Consider the following 21,720-nt stretch of genomic DNA (forward strand, 5'->3'; position numbering starts at 1 on the left):
AAAGATACACATATGTTTGAAATCACAACTTTAATTTGTGTAACTCTTAGTTTATAATCTTTTATCTGTGTTTGTGTGCTTCTGAGTCAATATCGACTCCTGGCAACTACCTAGAGAGGTTACTGCAGTTTTCTTGGCAAAGAAGTAATTTCCATTACCTTCTTCCTGGGTCTGAGAGACAGTGACTGGCTCAAAATCACCCAGCTGACTTTGTGACTAAGGGGGGACTAGAAGCAATGTCTTCTGGTTTCTAGCCTGACACCTTAACTACTACACAAAGTGACTCTTGGTCTGCAGTTTAGATCGTGTTAATACCTGTTCTGTGGAGAATAAAAGACTCAATATACTATTCAGTTCAATAAGCATTGATCACACTTTTTTCAAGTCATAAACTAAAATTCAATTTTATGGTATCCTGCTGATTTTAATGCTGTTATCAAAAATACAGGGCTTTTATGGATCATAAAAATATTCTGGCTTCCTCATTAGAAGATCTGCTATGCCAGTAGCAAGCGAGGGGAGTTAAAAAGGCAAGCAGGCTACCTGTAACAGAGACTAAACAGTTGGATTAATGTATATGAATGGGACCAAAGACCAGACACTTCTTACATGTCTAACAAGTTATTACAGATGACCCAAAGAGAGTTCAAGAGGTTAAGATCATTGTCTGATTTACATGTCATAATAGGAGTTGGAGTACAGCTATCCCCATCAATGGAACATATAAACATATAAATCAATGGAACATGTAAACATTGGTGCATGTGGGCAACAATAGCAAGTAAATGAGTGAGTGCTTCTATAACAACAGCAACAATAAGTGATGTTTCTTGTGGTTCCCATTCTTTTCCATTATGCCATTATGCAGATTACAAACCATCATTAAAAGCTTTTCAGTGTAAACCCGCAGCAAGGAGTTGGCAACAATGTTCCTGTGAGTATCATATGATAAATGACCCCAAACATTCACTGTCTGAAAATCCAAAATTATTGTGAGAAGTTTTATATCCAAATATATTTTATTCTTTATACTGTTTCCATCTTCCCTTAAAATATTAACATAATTCACAATGGTCTGAGAATCAGTGTCTCCAAATTAATCAAATTAGGAAACTTCCTCAAACCCTGAAATATGTTACCCAGACCTAATAATCCACAAATCAAAAGATAAAGTCTGCAAACACTAATAGAATTAATTACATTAAATCTCCTAGAAGAGATCTACACACACACACACACACACACACACAAACACACACACACATACTCAGCACGTAGATATTTCCACACCCTGGACAAGCTCCCTCTATGAAAGTTTGCCACTGTACCCCATTTCCCTGCAGCCTATCCCTAAAAGCAAACTGTTTTACTTTTAGGAATAAATATTTCTTCTTTCCTCACAGCTGTCTAGATCTCATTTTTATTTATTCCTATGCAACCCCGGCTCAAGTTGGAACCCCAAATTATTTTTCTGACATTAAATATGAAATTCTATCTCCAAATCTCCCAATATTTTGTGTTCCTTCCCAAAATCTTGCTGTTGGAGTTACACACACACACACACAACCGCCTCGTGATGGCACTATATGGCATGTTTTGTATTATAATTCCTTATTTCAATAACTATTTGTCTAGGCCTCAGGGGTCTGCAACCTTAAACACTCAAGAACCATTTGAACCCATTTCCCACAAGGAAAAAAAACACCAGGAGCCACAAAGCCTGGGTGGGCGTGGCCAACTCGATGTCACTCACTCCCACCCAATCACATGACTCCCTAGCCATGCCTACCTAGCCATAAAACCATTCTCTGTCTCTCTCTCCCCCTCCCCCTCTGTATCTCTCTGCCCCTCTCCCTCTCCCCCTCTCTGTATCTCTGTCTCTCTCCCTCCTCTCTAGCTCTCTCTCTCTGTATCTCCCTCTACCCTTCTCTCTCCCCCTCTCCCTATCTTCCCCTCTCTCCCCCTCTTTCTTTTTTTCCCATCTTTTTTTATTTTTTTTAAACATAAAACATAAAATACATCGTTTTAGAGCAAGGGTTTGGTCTGGCATAAAATGAGTACAATTATTCACATTCCCTCAATCAATTTTGTTCCAAATTTTATCCATTTACATCTTTAAAAAGAAAAAAGAAAAAAAAATCTTATTCTAAACATTTATCATTCTACTATTACACCCAAAATTTTAAACAATAAACACTGTTCTAAATCTTTATCATTTTAACAATCAATATTTCATATATATTCCTCAATCCTAAAACCCATTACCTCAAATCTATATTTTACTTCTCTTAAATGACATCTAATATCCATAATCTTGACAAAAAGTATTTTCCTCCTCTCTTAAAGTCATTGCATAAACAATCAACATTTCCTTCTATAGTTTGTTACTTCCACAATACTTTATTTTATTTATTTCAAGTTTATTCTCATATTTTATTGAATCTAATTTTTAACTGGTTCATAGTTTAAATATCTATTTCCCAGCTGTATTTTCCAATACTCCTATCTGTATTTATTTAAACTGGTTCACAGTTTAGCTACTATTCTCCGGTAAAATCTCTTCCACTTCCTCCTAAATTTATTTTTTAGCTGCTTCGCATCTTAATCAGCTGCTTTCCAGCAATGCTTTCCTCCACTCCTTAATTATTTTAGCTGGTTCCCAGTATAATTTTAACTGCACACCAACCTTCTCCCTTAACTCCTCCTAAATCTATTATAAAACTGGTTCACAACTCAAGTAGTTGTCTTCCAGCAATGCTTTCTTCCACTCCTACCCCTATTTTTAACTGGTTCACAACTTTATTTCAATTGATCCCTAGGTATAGTCTCCTCCACTCCTAACTTTTTATTTTTGACTAGTTCACAGTTTTGCTTTAACTGTTGACCAGCGTATGCTTTCCTCCACTCCTAACTCAATATTTTGGCTGGTTCACAGCTTTGCTTTAACTGTTTTCCAGCCCATGCTTTCCTCCACTCCTAACTCTTATTTTTATTTTTAACTGGTTCTCAGTTTACTTTAACTGTTCTCCAGTATGATGCTTTCCTCCACTCCTACCTTATTTGTAAAACTGGGTCATAGCTTTGCTTTCACTAATCTCCAGTCATGCTTTCCTCCACTCCTAAATTCATTTATTTAACTAATTCATAACATATATCTCTTATTCAGTTGCTTAGCTCCAAATTACTTCGGAATGTTACCAATATTGTTTTCCAATCTATTCTCCTCCATATCTCTTACCAATTTAAGATAAAAGTATATTTCAATAAATATCTTATCTCCTATTCTCTCTTAAGTTTTCTCCCATTCCATGCTTATTTCTTATTTTCAACAAGAAACATTTTGAAACACTTTAAAATCAAATTTTTATGGTTCTTAATTCTATAAATAATTCTTTTTAACATCCAACGGCTTTAAAAGTAAATATTTTCTTCCAGATTATTAAATCTTTAAGTACTGCTAGTTAAAAATTCAAAATTTAAAAAGGCATTAGAACATGCAAAAATCATGTTTTTCTTCAATCATTTATGCTCTTATTTCTTAATCAAATTGTTTATATATTTATATGAAAATAATAAAAAAGGAGAGAGTAATTTGCTATTATTTACAATAATATTACAATAAATATTATTGTAATACAATAATATTACAATAAAAGAAATACAAAAAAAATAAGGCAACATTAAAAAAAGGAAAAAGGAAAAAGGAAGAGAGTAGAAATATAACAAAAGAAGTAAAATGGATTAAAAAAGAATAGAGAGAGGAAAAGAAAAAAGAGAAGGATACTACAAGAAAGAAATAGAGAGAGAGCATAGAGAAGAAAAAAAAGAAAGAAAATATCTCCTAGCATTATTCAACCACCCAGAAACCGTTACATTCATTTAAATCAAAATATAATATTTTGTTGTCTTGTTGCATAATATATTCCATTATTCCTTTCTCCAGTCTGTCCAAGTATGTATCTTTTCCATTTCAATGTCATCAAAGTTATGAGTTCTACAAAGTTGATTCTGAAGCTATTCCATATATGGTATCATCATGTCCTTCTTCTATTGCCACACCCTTCTTTTATTGCCACGTTTATTTATTTTTTATTTTTTATTTTATTTTATTTTATTTTTTTATTTATTTTTTTATTTATTTTTATATGCCACCCTTCTCCGGAGACTCAGGGCGGCTTACAATGCGTTAAGCAATAGCCTTCATACTTTTGTATATTTTATACAAAGTCAGCTTATTGCCCCCACAAACTGGGTCCTTATTAGTTCAGCTTTCATTGTTCCATTTAATTTCTTCTTTCTAATCTTCAATAAATCCTAAATCAAGTTCTCTTGAGTCTTTTCCTCAAAATAGTCAAGTTTAAATAACAAGCAACAAAGTTTCTCTTTTCAAGTAACAATCAGCCTGGAATTTACACTTTCCCTTTTCAGGTGGCAACCATTTTATCCATCTCCGTTTGTCTTTTCCCTTTGCTTTTGAAGGCATTATTATTTCCTCTTCTCCTTCCTCTCTCCCAAATATAGTCCAATCTCATTTATCCACCAAAAATTAAAGAAAAAATATATCCAGATCTGTAGTCAAACATTTCCAAAAAGTCAGTAATTTACGTTATCCACCAACAGGTCTTTTGTCTTTGTGCCCCAACAGTTCTCAGCCGCTGTTAAGGCTGGGGCAGACTAATTGTAATTCAGTGTTTATGGGCAGTTTCTGCCTGGGTTGATGTCCACTCACCCGGCATACAAACTCCTGGCTCCGCTCTCCATTTCTCCTCCTGCACATTCTTGTATCCCAGTTGCCGCGGTCTCAGGGCAGCCGCCATGGTCGCCGTTCCACCACCGCCGGCACAGAGGGCAAGCCTCTGGCCCCAAGGAACCTGCCCGTTCCTCTCGGCCGTCCGAGGGTTCCTCTCTATCCTCATGTCCCTACAGGACAGGGTAGGTCCAACGACCTACCGGCGGGGGCTTGGCAGACGGGGTTTTCGTGGGGCTCCGAAGAGCCAGCTAATTCCCCATCTGTATCCCCGTGGCGCCAATCAGAAGTCCTCTCCCCCTTTTTCTGTATCTCTCTATATCTCTTTCTGTGTCTCTCTCTGTCCCTCTCCCTATCTTCCCCTCTCCCCCCTCTATCTCTCTCCCCCTCTCCTCTCTCCCCTTCTGTGTGTCTCTCTCTCCCTCTGTATCTCTCCCCCCTATCTTCCCCTCTCTCCCACTCTCTCTATCACTCTGTATGATATCTCTCTATCTCTCTCCGTCTTTGTGTGTGTGTGTGTGTGTGTCTGAAAGCTGCGGCTGGACCAAGCCAGCATGCGTGGGGTGGGTAGCCGCTTGCTAAAGGAGGGTCTCCCCATGGTTGCACACCCTCCCGGCCCCACCACACCACCACCAAGAGGAGAAGGAGGGTGAGGAGGAAGAGGAGCCTTAGTGCAGGAGTGAAGCAGCCCTGGGCCTGCCTTTGTGCCACATTTGCATGTAAGGCATCCTTCGCTTCCTGCCCCTTCGGACTGGGGCTCGCACCCTCCGCACTCGACCGAAGAGCTGCCAGGGGGGGGGGGGGTGACACGGCAAGGCGATGGCCGGAGCCCTAGCTGCCGGGGGGGGGGGGGTGACACGGCAAGGCGATGGCCGGAGCCCTAGTGCAGGAGAGAAGCCACGTCCTGTTGCATCTTGTTAAGATCCTCCTTAAGCGAGCGGCCACCCACCCCATGCATGCCTTTGCTGCGCTTTGGCACTCGCTTGAGAATGGTCTCCCCACGTATGCATACCCTCCCAGTCCCACCACAGCTGGCCAGGGGGTCACGAGAGGAGAAGGGTCACCTGAAGGGAAGCTCAGCCAGCCCAGATTTTGAAGAAGAAATAAAAGGAGTAGCAAGGAGCCCCAAGGAGAGCTTGCTGGCTTGGCCCAGCTGTGACTTTCCGAGAGAGAAAGAAGAGATTCAGAGACATAGAGCAAGAGAGATACACAGAGAGAAAGGGAGAGACATAGAGAGGGGGATACTGGCTGATGGGTGAGCGTCTTTGATGAGGACTTTCTCTGAGCCTGACCCCCGGGATGGGTGTGTGAGGTTCAGCGAGGCCAGCTCCCTTTTCCTGCTGCCCTGCACCTCTTAAAGCCATGGCTGGGTGCTGCTGGCCCTTCACCCTTCCGAAGTCCCCTCCTCCCAGATCCTATTCCCACTCCGCCAGCCCTCGTGTTAGCGAGGCCAGCGTCGGTCATGGCTGGGCCAGGTCAGTGTCTCAGGGCAGAGAGCAGGTTGCACATCTCCCCAAGTGACCGAGGCACGCCCAGCACCAACAAGGGCCAGAAGAAGCTCCACAAGAGTGAGATGCCAGAGAATCAGCCCCGGCTGCTTTTCCATCCCTCGCCATCACCCTTACCTTCTCAGGCCACGCGAGAGAGAGGGGAGGGTGAGGGATGAGGCCAGCCAGTGATGGGACAGGGAGCTACAGCAGAGCTCTGGAGCAGCGGGTTGCCGATACCTGGTCTAGGTTTTTAACACATAATTTAAAATGGAAATACATGAAAGAATAAGCAATGTTTTTCTTAGTTTTGGTGCTTTTAAAATGTTATTGATTCTAAGTCAATCTGTATTAAGAAAACTGCATCTATTACTGAGTTTTCCTTCATAAGTTTTTCAGATCCATTACAAAAAGACAACATTGTTTTGTTACATTTTAATTGTTTTATATGGAATAGTGCAGTGTTTTTTAACCTTGGAGACTTTAAGATGTATGGACTTCAACTCCCAAAATTCAAATGCTGGCTGGGGAATTCTGAAGTTGAAGTCTACGCAATAGTTGAGAAACACTGGAGTAGTCTTTAGTTCTCATAATTTTCTTTATATAACACAGAATTGTGAACCTCTCAGAGACATTTGCTGAGATGGGTGGCTATAGAAATCAAATAGATAGATTAGATAGATGATACAGACAGACAGACAGACAGACAGACAGACAGACAGACAGACAGATCTTTAAACAAGTTTTCTTGAAACTTACAGAGTTTGTAAACTGGATAGTCCCCGGAAGGCACAATCTGCAATGTAGCTGACTTTGTTGTTCCCGATATCTAGCCTTACCAGTAGGCTTAAACCAACAAAATTTGAATCTTCTAGTTTTGCTAAATTATTGTAAGTTAAATCACTGCAAATTAAAAAAAAATGGGGGCGAATGTTGTTTTAAATCAGCATAAACAAAACATTCAAGCTAAGAATATAACTTCTTAATTAGTTTCAGAATAATTTATTTTTAATTTCAAGTTTGTGGCTTATTTTCCATGACATGTAATATTATTGCAGAATTAATTTCTATTATTTGAAATTACCATAACAAAGTCCAAGTGTTACTGGTACAAAGAAACATAATTGGCTTCAGGTTCTTACAATAAAGCATCAGTGAATTCAGCACATGCACATAAAAGCAAATGCACTGCCATTATGTAAAGTGTTTCTTTCAGTCATACTTTGGCCTGCACCCTACTTTTATAATAGAGGAGAGCTAAACATACACATGCACATACAACATACACTACTCACAGCTCTCTGAGTTTTTGGCAAAACTCCCAGGCATCAGGTCTGATCCTGTTGATTGCATTTTGGCTAAGATGAAGCTGCTCTAACATCAACAAGCCATAAAGCCAGCCTTTGGAAATCTCTGTTAGGTTGTTATGATCCAGCTGCCTAAGAATACAAAATGAAAAACAAATTTATAGCTGCAAGCTTTAACAATTTAAAAGATATCAAGTATCTTTCTCATAAAAACAAACTAGAAAAAAATTATCATTTTGCATTTTGTACATAAATATTTTGTGAACAAATTAGTCCTCAAACACAATGAATTGTAATACTCAGAATGGTTGTTTCTTGAAAACCATGAAAACATGCACTTACAGAATTTCCATGTTACTTAATCCCCAAAAAGCTCCATCCATGAGCCAAACAAGCCCATTTTTCTGTATTTTTAATGATTTCAAAGAAGGCAGTCCTTGAAAAGTAAGTCCATCTATTTTTTTAATTCTGTTACGGCTCATCTCTCTGAAGGGAGAAAAATATTCCATGTTATTGTAGGTAAATTCAAGTTTCTAAGCACTGTGTACGTGTGTGGCCCTGTCTTTATATGTTTAACAGAAGTACAAAACATTCTTTTTCAACTAGACTTCTCTTAACAAAAATATATTGAACTCTAAGGCATGACAATGCCAATAATTTTGAATACCTTTGAAGTCTATTTTATTTTTTTTTTCAAAAAAACTTGAAAATTATGTTGCCAGGAATTCAGGGGATTAAGTTAACATTTTAGGAAGTTATTTGCTATCCATGGGTGTGTGCATCTGTGTGTATTTGGTGCTACTTCTGATATTCTCTTATGGAATGTTTAAAACGTTGGTTAGATTTGCTGTACATGACATCTTTTTTGGCACCTTAATTTTTTAAACTATGTTCTATATGAATCTTTTCTGTCACTTCTATGATTGTTATTCCTTTTACCCATGCAAACTCTGGAGCAGTTTTTTCTTTCTCCACATCTCAAATCTTCTGTAATTTAAAATTTAACTAATAAATTATTACAAGCAATAAAAAAGAATAATTCAGAAAGTACATGCTAGATTTACTGTGATGCAGCCTCTCTTTAAGCTTTTGTAGTGACTCTTATGAACCCTCTCAAATATTAAACTGTTAGCCTTTTACATATTCAGGTTCTTGATATTTTTATTTATTTATTTATTTATTTATTTATTTATTTATTTATTTATTTATTTATTTATTTATTTATTTATTTTTTATTTATTTATTTATTTATTTATTTATTTATTTATTTATTTATTTATTTATTTATTTATTATTTATATCCAACCTTTATTATTTTTATAAATAACTCAAGGAGGCAAACATATCCAACACATCTTTCTCTACCACAACAACAGCCTTATGAGATGGGTTTTAATAATGATAGAAACATAAGTCCAGTTCTTCTGAAATAGTCACTTATATATTTCCAGGCATTGTTATCATACCTAATTAAAGTTTTAATTAAACTTTCAGTAACTTACTATGTGTCCTACTCAGATTATTTCTGAGTTCCATCTGTGAATGTGCTCCCATCTGAGACCCCACTACTTCTGTTTATTAACTTTTTTATTCTGTACTACACAGCTACTTATCATCTCTTTGAGAGGCAAGTATTTCTTTGTGTTTCTAATATCTGACATTTCTCTACTAATTTTTGCACATTGCAGTTTACACATTCAGTATTTTTATCAGTTTTTCACTTTACTTTTCTTAACAAAAGTAATCAGTCATCAAGGAGATTACTTTAGTCTGGGAATGGGATGGTGAATGATGAGGGTTCAGCCATGTGGGGAAGAACAAGTAGCTTCTTTCTTGGTGCAGCCAGCTTTTTACAATGTACCCTATCAATATTTTTAGTGATTTACTAACAATGAGAGAAAAGAATCTAAAGAGAATGTCTTATTTTCCTTCTATATACAATAATACTATAAACCAGTGATCACCAACTGGTGGTCGTGGACCACTGGTGGTCCGCGAGAAAATTTTGGTGGTCCACAGAAAAATTATTTGCATTTTTTATATTGCACTAAATCAGGGGTCCTCAAACTACGGCCCCTAGGCCGGATACGTGCAATGAATGTTTGTGTTGCTGCAGCGTCTCCCCGCTTTGGGATCTTTTTGTGTGGGTCAGAGGGGGGCAGAAATTCTGACTGGGGTCTGCTTCAGCCTCCTGGTGCGGGGCTTTGGGTGAAGGCTGGAGGGAAATGCACTGGTAGCGAAGAGCCAGAGGGCCTTGTTCCAGTGGGACTGCATCATGGCCTGGAACTGGCTGACCATCTCAGCCCACTGAGCCTCCAGGTGCCGGTACCTGGCCTTACATTCCTGCAGGTCTTCCCTCTACTTGGAAAGCCTATGCTTGTAGTTCTCAGTGAGGTGCTTCTGCTGACCCTCCTTCTTGGTCAGATCCAATTTGAACTGAGCTGTTTTGCCAACTCTTTCTCATGGTGGCTGCTTGGCTCCAACAACTGCTTCCTGTTGGAGCCCTAAGGAGCCCGGGCAGGCAGGGGAGGAGGGGAGGGGCAAGTAGAGGCAGGTGAGGCACCTGACACGAGTGACATCAACTTGGCCACACCCATCCAGTCACATGACCACTTAGCCATTCTCACCCAGCCAGTCATTAGGCAGATCATATTAGTTGTCCGCGGGATTTATAATTATGAATTTAGTGGTGCCTGAGGTCCGAAAGGTTGGTGATCCCTGCTATAAACCACAACAGTATTACAAGTATTTTATTCAGGCAATGCAAACAAAATAAATTAATATGAAATATGAAAATTTCTACCAAGGAGCCTTGGTAGTACAGTGTTTTAATGCACCCTGTTATTAACACAGCTGCTTGCAATTTCTGCAGGTTCGAATCTTACCAGGCTCAAGGTTGACTCAGCCTTCCATCCTTTCTAAGGTAGGTTAAATGAGGACCCAGTTTGTGGGGGCAATAAGCTGACTTTGTATAAATATACAAAAGTATGAAGGCTATTGCTTAACGCATTGTAAGCCGCCCTGAGTCTCCGGAGAAGGGCGGCATATAAATCAAATTAAAAAAAAAAATAAAAAAAAAATTCAGAAAGTGGGGCGAGAATTGAGTTTTTGTTGCATCTAAATTTGTCCTGAGTTTATGTGATTGCTAATAGGGCTAATGTTCAACCACTGAAGGAAGCCTGCAAAAATCACTGAAAGGAACAAGGCAGTTGGAGGATGTACTCACAGATGTTGGAGATGGGGAAGTTTAAACATCTTCTGTGGAATGGTTGAAATGCGGTTTTTGTTCAGCTTCAAGACTTGAAGTTTATTAGCCAAGTTGTCAAAAATGCCTGGTTCCAGTGAAACTATCCGATTGTTGCTAATGTGGCTGGGAAAGAAGGGCAGAATAACATATCTGAAAATGTTTAAATTCAGTACTCAAATCCTAGTCATCTGCTGTTTACTCATCTTAATCTTCATTTTAAAAGTCCTTGTCCTATCAGAGGATAAATATCACTTTGAACAGTTCTTAAAAGTCAGAGAATCCCCCACATTGATTCCAAAGAAATATAATTTACAATTTACATTAATCCTGAAATGACGTAATTTAAAAATATTCTAAATTTTAAATATTTTAAAAATATTACATTGAAAGATGTGATTCTTTCTCACAATAGCGTCAAATACCTATTGTTTTATTATTTAAATATTGACTCAATTAACAGAACACTAAGAATACTTTGTCAGATAATTGTCTCTGCCTTTAAAAAAAGTATCATAATTAGGATGAAAAGGATTAATGAATGAATCAGTTGGTACAGTCAACGAAGTCCAGTGAATTTTCGTTTGATTAAAGTGATGGTTCTCTCTTGAGATTCTGACTGCTGTCCTATACAAGTTGTAATGGACATTCCTGACTCTAAATTGTAGGCATTATGTTCACCACTACTTAGTTTGAAGCTATGAGAATAGACTTCTATCCAAATATAACATCCACTGTGCATAGAGTGATGATAACATATTAAGAGCCTGGTGGCGCAGCAGACTAATAGCCTGTTATTAACATTCAGTTGCCTGCAATTACTGCAAGTTCGAATCTCCCCAGGCTCAAGGTTGACTCAGCCTTCCATCGTTTCTAAGGTAGGTAAATTGAGGACCCAGTTTGTGGGGGCAATAAGCTGACTTTGTATAAATATACAAAAGTATGAAGGCTATTGATTAACGCATTGTAAGCCGCCCTGAGTCTCTGGAGAAGGGCGGCATATAAATCAAATTAAAAAAAAAAACATGAACAAAAAGCAAAATCTGCTCAAAGAACTATATCCCCCCCAATTATCTTAATAATAGAGTCATGTGAATATGTGTTATTATTTTGAATTTGATATTCAATCAATTCTAGCCAGGAACTGGATAGCACAATAGAAAATTAACAAGTTCCAAAAGTACACTGGTCTGTATGGGCATTTTTAACCTATTTTCTTTAAGGCCAGATGTTAGGAGCAAAAAAAGAAAAAGAAAAAATCCCAGTTGGGAATCCATATCCATAGAGTTTTTTGTGAATCACTATGAACCTCTTCAGATGCCAGAGTTCCCTGATTACATTAATGGATTGAAAAGGTTTTTTAAAAGAAAATTTTGGATGAAATGAAAGCTTGAACTTAACTTACAGTTTCTTGAGCACCAGTGGAGGAAATGACCCCATCTCAAGCACAGAAATATTGTTGTTGCTGAGATCTAAAGTTTCGAGGGATTGAAATAGTTTCAGTTCTTCAGGAAGAATGTTCATGATCTTGTTATTTATCCTGAATTAAAAATTAGCAATCACATTAAAAACAACTTCTGGACCACTGACAAGCTTTATATTTCCCAATAGTTTAGTTAAATCATATACACAGGCATGCTTAGGACCACCATCATACTTAATACTTAAAATACTTAAAATTACTAAGTACCAAATAAAGATCTAAAAGTTTTGAAATGGAAGAAGAGAAAGGGAGGAATGCAAGCAAAAGAAGTATCATAAAATAATTTTGAACTCTGAATCAGAGTTCACTAAAAGACTTATAGACAATAAAATTAAAGCCATTTTATAAGCCGCAAGTGCTGTACATGAACAGAAAAGAGAATCTACCTGTTCCCAGCCACAATGTTAACACATTACAATTAAACAAAAATTAGAGAAAGTGAGAGGAAAGAAAACATTTTCTTCCAATAAAAACAGGGGAGAAAAGAACAAGAACTAAAAGAATAAATAGAAATTTATTTATTTATTTATTTATTTATTTATTTTGAATTTGTATACCGCCCTTCTCCCTGAGGACTCAGGGCGGTGAACAGCCAAGTAAAAACATCAAATACAAATATTAAAATTCAATTAAAAGTATATATAAATTTGGCCCCATTAATTAAAAACGATAAACAAAACACTTAAAAACACTTAAAAAATTAGGCCAGCCCGGCTTGCTGGAAAAGGAAGGTTTTAAGGGCACGGCGGAAGGCACTGAGGTCTTGGATTCTCCTTATCTCTGGAGACAATTGATTCCAGAGGGTAGGTGCCCCCACAGAGAAGGCCCTCCCCCTGGGGGTCACCAGCCTGCACTGTTTGGCTGATGGCACCCTGAGGAGGCCCTCTCTGTGGGAGCGCACAGGTCGATGGGAGGTCGTCGGTGGCAGCAGGTGGTCTCGAAGATAGCTAGGCCCTATGCCATGGAGCGCTTTAAAGGTGACAACCAACACCTTGTAGCGCACCCGGAAGACCACCGGGAGCCAGTACAGCTCACGCAGGAGCGGTGTTACATGGAAGCGCCATGCTGCTCCCGTCACTACCCGCGCTGCTGCGTTCTGGACCAGCTGGAGCCTCCGGGTGCTCTTCAAGGGGAGCTCCAAGTAGAGAGCGTTGCAGTAGTCCAGGCGAGAGGTGACGAGGGCATGAGTGACTGTGCACACGGAATCCCGATCAAGAAAGGGGCGCAACTGGCGAATCAGGCGAACCTGACAAAAGGTCTCCCTGGTCACAGCCATCAGATGTTCCTCCAAGGACAGCTGCGTATCCAGGAGGACTCCCAGATTGCGAGCCCTCTCTGTGGGGGCCAACGACTTGCCCCCAATAGTCAGTGATGGAGTCAACTGACTATATCGGGATGCCGGGAGCCACAGCCACTCAGTCTTGGAAGGGTTGAGCTTGATCCTGTTCCTCCCCATCCAGATCCGCACAGCCTCCAGGCACTGGGACATCACTTCAAGGGCATCGTTGGGGTGGCCTGGGGTGGAGATGTACAGCTGGGTGTCATCAGCGTACTGGTGGTATCTCACCCCAAAGCCACGGATGATCTCGCCCAGCAGCTTCACATAAATGTTGAACAGGAGGGGCGAGAGGACCGACCCCTGAGGCACTCCACATATAAGAGGTCTCGAGGTCGACCTCTGCCCCCCTGCCAACACGAACTGCGACCGGTCGGAGAGAAAGGAGGAGAACCACCGTAACACGGTGCCCCCCATCCCCAACTCTTCCAACCGGTGCAGCATGATACCATGGTCGATGGTATCAAAAGAATCAAAAGAAGTCTAACAGGACCAGAACAGAAGAGCAACCCCTGTCCCGAGCCCTCCAGAGATCATCAACCAACGCGACCAATGCCGTTTCTGTGCTGTGCCCAGGCCTGAAACCCGACTGGAACAGATCTAGATAGGATGTTTCCTCCAGGAATTGTGGAAACTGTCGCGCGACCACACTCTCAACAACCTTCGCCAGGAAGCGAAGGTTGGAGACAAGACGGTAGTTGGCCAATATTGCCGGATCCAGGGATGGCTTCTTGAGGAGAGGCCTCACCACCGCCTCTTTCAAGGCGGCGGGGAAGTGACCCTCACTCAGCGAAGCGTTGATAACACCCTGGAGCCAGTTTCGTGTAACCTCCCGGGAGGCCAGTACCAACCAGGAGGGACACGGGTCCAGTAAACATGTGGCCGCACTAAGTCTCCCCAAAATCCTGTCCACATCATCGGGAGTCACAGCATCAAACTCCTCCAAGGTAACATTCTCAAGACTATTCCTCGTCACCCTGCCCTGATCTACCCAGTCAGAGTCCAAATCCCCCCGGATATGAGCGATTTTGTCATACAGGTATTGTCCGAAATCCTCCGCCCTGCCTTCCAAGGGATCCTCCTGTGCTCCCGGATGGAGCAGGGAGCGGGTTACCCTGAACAGGGCGGCCGGACGATTCCCTGATGATGCAATAGAAGCGGAAAAGTAATTAAACTTTGCCGTCTTTATCGCCACTAGGTAGTTCTTAATATGCGACCTTACCAGTGTTCGGTCAGATTCAACGAGACTGGCCCTCCAACTGCTCTCTAGGCTTCTTTTCCGGCGTTTCATCTCCCTCAGCTCCTCGGTAAACCAAGGAGCTGCGAGGGATGGACACCGGGTCAGAGGCCGCAAAGGCACAACTCGATCCAAGGCCCCACCAGCCGCCCGATCCCAGGCAGCTACCAGGTCCTCGGCCGAGTCGTGTGCCAGATCTTCAGGAATTGGTCCAAGCTCCATCTGGAACCTATCAGGATCCATCAGGCGCCTGGGGTGGATCCATCTAATTGAGTCCGCCTCCGCGGCGGGATGTAGCGGTTCGAAGGTCCAGACGAAGGAGTGAGTGATCTGACCATGACAAGGGTTTCATGTCTATATCCCCTATAATAAGACCACTCAACCACTGGCCAGAGACAAAAATCAGATCCAGCGTGTGTCCCCCCCCGTGAGTGGGGCCATGAACTAACTGGGTCAGGTCCATGGCCGTCATGGAAGCCATGAACTCCCGAGCTATCTCCGATGTTTCACCAACGGACGGCAGGTTGAAATCACCCATGACCATAAGCCTGGGTGTATCAACTGCCACCGTGGCTATCACGTCGAGTAGCTCGGGCAGGGCCCTTGTCACGCGGCAGGGAGCCAGGTACGTAAGCAGCAAGCCCATCTGAACCCCATGACCCCACCTCACAAAGAGGGACTCACATCCGGCAATCTGTGGCACAGTGGTCTCCCTCGGACCAAGACCTTCTTTAATAATAACCGCCACCCCCCCCGCCCCTCCCCTGGGCCCTCGGCTGATGGAATGCTCTGAAGCCTGGTGGGCACATCTCAACCAGAGGGACCCCTCCCTCCGGGCCCAACCAGGTCTCCGTAATACCCGCCAGGTCCGCTTCCCCCTCTTGAATAAGATCGTAAATGAGGGGGGCCTTATTTACCACAGACCTGGCGTTGCACAGCATCAGCTGGAGGCCCAGGTCCTGAGTATCTGAGCCACCCAGTATCCGAGGGGAGCCTTGAGGACCAGGGCGCGCAATCGCTCTCAAGTAGCGAGTGCGCACCCCCGGCACAAGATAAGGTCCTCTGCTCCCGCCATATCTGCCCCTCCCATCCACCGTGCTGATGATATCCCCAATCCCTCGTCCTGCGCCCTCCAAACCGTTACCCTGTGCCGGGCTGGACCCTGACCTAGGTGGATTACCCCCCCCATCCCCTTTGGTCGCCCTCCCAGTTCCCCTTAAAAGATTATTAAAAACCCTAATTAAAAAACCCCTCAATCCCCGCTTTAAAACATGCCACCTCTCGGGGCTCCAAAGCCCATCCTTAAGATAGGCCTTCGATAAAGTGGAAGGCCATCGCCGCGAGAGGGGGCATCTCGCAGCGCGAGCAAATCTGCCGAGGTATAAGCCATACAAGTATGATGAGATGAAAAAGGGGAACTTTGGATGTCAGCAATATTTAAAGATAGTCATTGAGGTGAGAGATGGCAAAAAAGGCTGGCCAGGATGAAGCTGGAGCCCCTTCACTCTCTCACAGTGATGGGGCGACCAGATCAGATAATTGCAGTGCAGGCGGATGGCCACAGCCGTTCTCTCACAGCGGCTGGATGTCAAAGGCCAACAATATTCACTCTCTCCCTGCAGATGGAACAGCAGTCCTTGACCTGGACTCTCAGCTTCTCCCTCCAGCCTGCAATCTCTCCTCCCCCGAGCCAAAGCCTAAAGGTGGTAATCGGGCGGCAGGAATAAACTAGCCAGCAGCAGAAGGAGATAGAGATCAAACATAAAAAATCCAGGAGGGTGATAATAAAGTCCCAGAGTCAATAATTATGGGAAAATGGGCCGACCTAATAGAGAGTCCAGGCAGCAACGGGGGGAGGCCATTTTCATAGAGGGGGGAGCGAATCCGAGGGGGAAACCAGATGGTAATTGGCAATCCCCCTCTATCACTCCCCAACTACCTTCGATGTTCCGGGCCAAATCACCCCCAATAGTCCTGCCCGTCTTCTCCGAGCAAATTCTGCCACGATCTTCCCAGGTCTTGGTCCATATGGGGGGGTTTTCAGGCGCAGCTGACCGCTGGACCATACACCCCAAGCCTCAAATCTGGGCTAAATAACTGTTTGAAGCGGCCTACAGGCCTCTGAGCCTCCGGGTGCCAGGTCCATCGCCCTCCGCTTCCCACACCCCCCCCCCCGGCAGCCCAGCTCTTTTCCGGCCGCCGTCAAATCGAAGGGAGGCTTGGGTCGCTATAGATGATTCCCTCGGCTCCCTCAGTTCTCCATCCGGCTCAGTTAGACTCCCCGGACCACCTTAACTCCTTCACCTCCTGCAGTCGGTCCGTAGGATGAAATGCCCGATCTCTGGGGCTCCGCAGCTGTGGAGTCATCGTGGAGGCCGCCATCGCCGCCACCGCCCTCCTTACAGCGCTCCGATCGCATCTCCTCGCTGTAGCTCTGCCATCCCTGGGCCAATCCCAATAAGGGATGGCACATCCGAGCCGTCAGACCATTGGCATGCTGACCGTGGGGCCCAGGATCATTAAGACGGCCTCCGACGTTTCCAAAGTTCTCCTTTTCCCCATCAACCTCAACAGCGAGCCCCTCGGAGGTCCGCCATCTTGCGCATGCGCAGGGATTCTTGAAAGTATTGAAGTATTGAAATTGAAAGTATTATGGTAATCAAAGAAATAAGACTTCTCTTTTTTGAAGTTATCCAGTGATGAAGCAAATCAAAAATTTAAAAGCCCAGTTATAAAAACACCTGAGAAAAGAGGTAGAATGATATGAAATAGTACAAGAAAGACCAAATCAAATTAAAACTGAAGATAGAACAAATGACAGACAAAGGGGCTATGAGGAAATAGGACGGATGACCAGAAGATGAATCTAAAGAACAGAGTGATATGTAAGGAGAAAATCAAGGAGAAAACCTAAAAAAGAAAGTTTATCTAATAAACAAGAGGAAATCATTTATTCCATAATAATATCAATAATATCAATATACATAGTTGAATTAAATTCGGTTGATATATTTTAAATATGTTATGAATTTGTGAGACAATCAAGAAGAGTATAACCACAATTGCGATGAGAAACAGCCAACAGAAGAAAACAGGCTTTTGATTATACCATTTACATGATATAAAAATATTGGGATTATGTATTTCTGCTACAGTGTTTGCAGATATCATATTCTAAATACAATTATTTGGGAAAAAGAAATGAGTCAGAATTTCCTGAGGATTACTCCAGCAAAGGAAATTATCTTCTCTATTTCTGAACTTTCAGTTCAGAGTACTGATATTAGATATCTGGTTAACTAATATTGAAATATCCTATCCTTCTTCATAACTCTATAAAGTGACTTCCGCTCTTCGAGGAAAATTACAGAAAATTGATCTCACTGCAGATAACAGTGTGCAGGCAACAAAAGTGCAGTTCCACATCATTACAGAGAGGTTTTTAATGTCTCTACCACAATTGTACATTATGTCAAGACATTTGATTCTAATTACAGAATGATTATAGTTTTCAGGTCCAAAATTAAGAAATAGGCGGTCCTTATTGTTATAAAGGTAATTCCAGATTTTAGAGGATGCTAACATTGGTTGAGTGGGTTTTCTCCTATGTTAATCCTTGCCTAGCTTTGTATCAGATAGCTACAAGCTGAAACAGTATCCTAGAAAGAAACCAGAAAGGAGGATAAATTTAGAATACCAGTTTGTAGACTCCACTGTAATGAAATGTATGGATGGCATTGGGGGACGAGGAAAAGAGATCTGCCTAGGAAATAATCGAGAGGAGAGAGAGAATCCAAGGACTTAATAGTCAGAAAAGAAATTTAGGAATGACCCACCCTAATTGATTAAATGGTTAGAAGTGGTGGTGGGATGTTCAGATTGGCAATATTCTAATAATGTAGCCCTACAATAAAGTAGATTTAACTCACTGTGTCATGTTTCCTGTCTGATGTACCTGGGGCTAGGGCTGATATCAATTGAGCAAAATGAAATTATGAAAAAGTTGTTCTAATTATCTAAACTTGGATGTTTAGATGTCCTGTTGATGGGAAATATGACTAATAAGCGTTTTGATAAATCAAGTAAATATATAATTGTCTCTGAACTTGATGAGGAATTAGAATGGGAAATTGTCCAAATACTTCTGCTAACATAAGCTTTTCTGTTAGGCAACTGCTGAGCAAAAGGAACTTAAAGAGCAGAAACTTAACATGCATATTTTTGTCTGTCTGTCCTTCCTTAGCTATTTAAAAATTGTATCATTTGAAATATTCTGAATACATCAATTTAGCACTCATTCAGAACAAGCTGTTCCTAGTTAAAATAAGATGTCTGGCAAACATACTGTCTAAAAATGCATTAAAAGGAAGTTGTAAGACTGTTATTAATTACCACTCACAAATTTTTTTTGACATACACATAAACACAAAACAGAAGTTGTGGATTAACTGGTCACAGCAGATGAGAAAACAAGAAATGCTGTTTTTTTATGCTCAGATATTGTTCTCAATCAGCATCAACTTTCAATCTTGCTTAGGTCTAGTACTGAGCCATTAACTTTTAATTCTTGGCTAGAAAGATTTACTTAAACAAAATATCTTTAAAAAATAACAATGTATTAGATTTATTAGCAATCAAGACAAGAAGAGATCACACGTTTATCAGGCCTTAATAAATTGATTACTAACAAGCCATTAACTGCCAATGACTAAGTGCCAAATAAAATTTTCCTTGCTGCAAAAGTATAACCTCGACCAGCAATTTCCTGAACTCTATGGCTCCTGATTTGCAATGTGAAAAACATTCAGTTAAGCTAACAGAACATACACTCAGTTTTTGGGTCATCACTGTTTCATAGAACTGGTTTTTTCCACAACTAGTTGGATAAGGTTGCTTGTATCATGAGGTTTAGTGGTTCAGTAATGACTGCAAGTAATTCCACCCTCAAATTAGATTAAAGGCCTAGCAAATTACTTGAGGCAGTCTGTTTTATAGACAACCTCCATTAGAGTTTTATATGGGACTGCAAGGAGAGAACAGATGAGACATTAATGATTTAATTGCATTTCAATGTAGTCCAGAGACACTCTCAATAGTTAAGACATGAAACATTTTGTTGGCTGCTATCTGAAAAGGGGCCTGTCTTCTCAGGAAAACATTACTATATGGAGCAGATTGATCTACCGGTAGTTGGTTTTCAGATCTCAGGCACATTGTTTGAGTGCAATTAAGTGCTCAGTCATAGCCACTGCGACATGGGTGTACACATAAAAACCAGAACTGCTGTATTTTTTGATGATTCATTACTCATTAACATCTCTTAAACAGTGATAGCCAAGTTGATCCATAAGACTCCCACACACACCAAATTCTTCATTACAGCAATATTTGTATTAAGATCAACCAAAACAGTGCATATTTTTGAAGTTACAAAAAGAGGGATGAAGAAAAATCAAAATTGCAATAATGTATTTGAGTCACAAACTCTGCAAACTCAATCTCAAAATTGTGATTTTGGCAGACCAAGGACATTAGGTAGTAATAAGATTGTTGAAATCAGATTACTTTTTACATTCTGAATGCCATCAATCCCCAATATTTTTGATTTAATTTTCAGTTGCCCTATCTCTATTAAAGCAATTGGGAATGGCATTACTTACATAACTTTCTTTTAATTTGAACTATTTGGGTGATTAATTTAGACTAAGCTCCAAAAGGGAAGGGAAGTTTCGGAAGTTTCAGAATAGAAAGTTAGAAAGTTGAACACCTTTCATATGCGCTGTCTCCAATGAATTCTTGGCATCACCTAACAGGACAAAGTTCCAAATAGTGCAGTCTTGGAACGTGCTGGAATTTCTAGCATGTATACACTATTGAAACAGCGACATCTATGCTGGCTGGGGCATGTCGTGGGAATGGCTGATGGTCGGATTCCGAAAGATCTCCTGTATGGAGAATTAGTGCAGGGAAAGAGCCTCAGAGGGAGACCACAGCTGCGATATAAGGATATCTGCAAGAGGGACCTAAAGGCCCTGGGAATGGACATTAACAACTGGGAAACCTTGACCTCCGATCGTTCAGCTTGGAGGCTAAAGACGCAGTATGGCCTTCTCCAATTCGAAGAGACACTTGTTCGGCAGGCTGAGGCAAAGAGACAGTCCCGGAACCAGCGAAATCTGGGGGCTGGGCAGGGGACAGAATGTATCTGCCCTCAGTGTGGAAGGGATTGCCACTCTCGAATTGGTCTTTTTAGTCACACTAGATGCTGTTTTAGGACCTCTTTTTCAGAGCACGATACCATAGTCCCTTGAGACTGAAGGATGCCAATGAAATAAAACATTTGCCAAGTCAACTTAAGCTATTTTATATTTAGAAATCACCCCTATGTAAAAATGCTTACAAAGTGATCTTCCCAGCAAATATAATTTAATTTAGAACAAATGAAGCAAAACAAAACCTCTCCACCTAGGCTGGCATTGATTGATTGACTATAGGTTTTTAGTGTAACATTTTTGCAATGTCTGAAGTTTCAACATTGTCCACTAAACAGGTCTTCCTCCAATTTATACAAGAACTTTCTTTCTGCAAATTCTATGTAATTCTATTGAAATTTTTTAAACAATTAAGTGAGGGAGGGTTGCATCTCCTTCAAATAAGCCTACCCACATAATGACTATAGTAGGAAAGGGCAGTGTAGAAATAAAGGATTGCAGCCTTGGAGGACAGGTTAGATGGAAATCATCATGGAGCATTTCCTTTTTTTTTTTTTTTGAATTTTTTTTTATTTTTAAAAACATAAATCCATCATCCATTACAATTGCAAACAGTGTGTCGGTCGGTTACAAGTCTTTTGTGCTTCATCCCCATATTCAAAATTTA

At 41.2% G+C, this 21,720-nt stretch overlaps 1 protein-coding gene across 2 annotated transcripts in view; it reads right to left on the reverse strand.

Moving 5' to 3' along the window:
- LRIG3 (leucine rich repeats and immunoglobulin like domains 3) overlaps nt 1-21,720 on the reverse strand; it is a 92,807-nt gene that overhangs the window by 20,663 nt on the left and 50,424 nt on the right. For both annotated transcript variants that reach the window (XM_070946748.1, XM_070946747.1), the window contains exons 4-8: nt 12,191-12,325; nt 10,768-10,911; nt 7,884-8,027; nt 7,530-7,673; nt 6,994-7,137 (exon numbers count right to left, since the gene is read on the reverse strand). In XM_070946748.1, coding sequence (XP_070802849.1) covers nt 6,994-7,137; nt 7,530-7,673; nt 7,884-8,027; nt 10,768-10,911; nt 12,191-12,325 — 711 coding nt within the window. The remainder of the gene's footprint in view (nt 1-6,993; nt 7,138-7,529; nt 7,674-7,883; nt 8,028-10,767; nt 10,912-12,190; nt 12,326-21,720) is intronic.

Source organism: Pituophis catenifer, unplaced genomic scaffold (assembly GCF_029215685.1).
Source record: "Pituophis catenifer annectens isolate HBS135680 unplaced genomic scaffold, rPitCat1.0.hap2 SCAF_7, whole genome shotgun sequence".
NCBI lineage: Eukaryota > Metazoa > Chordata > Lepidosauria > Squamata > Colubridae > Pituophis > Pituophis catenifer.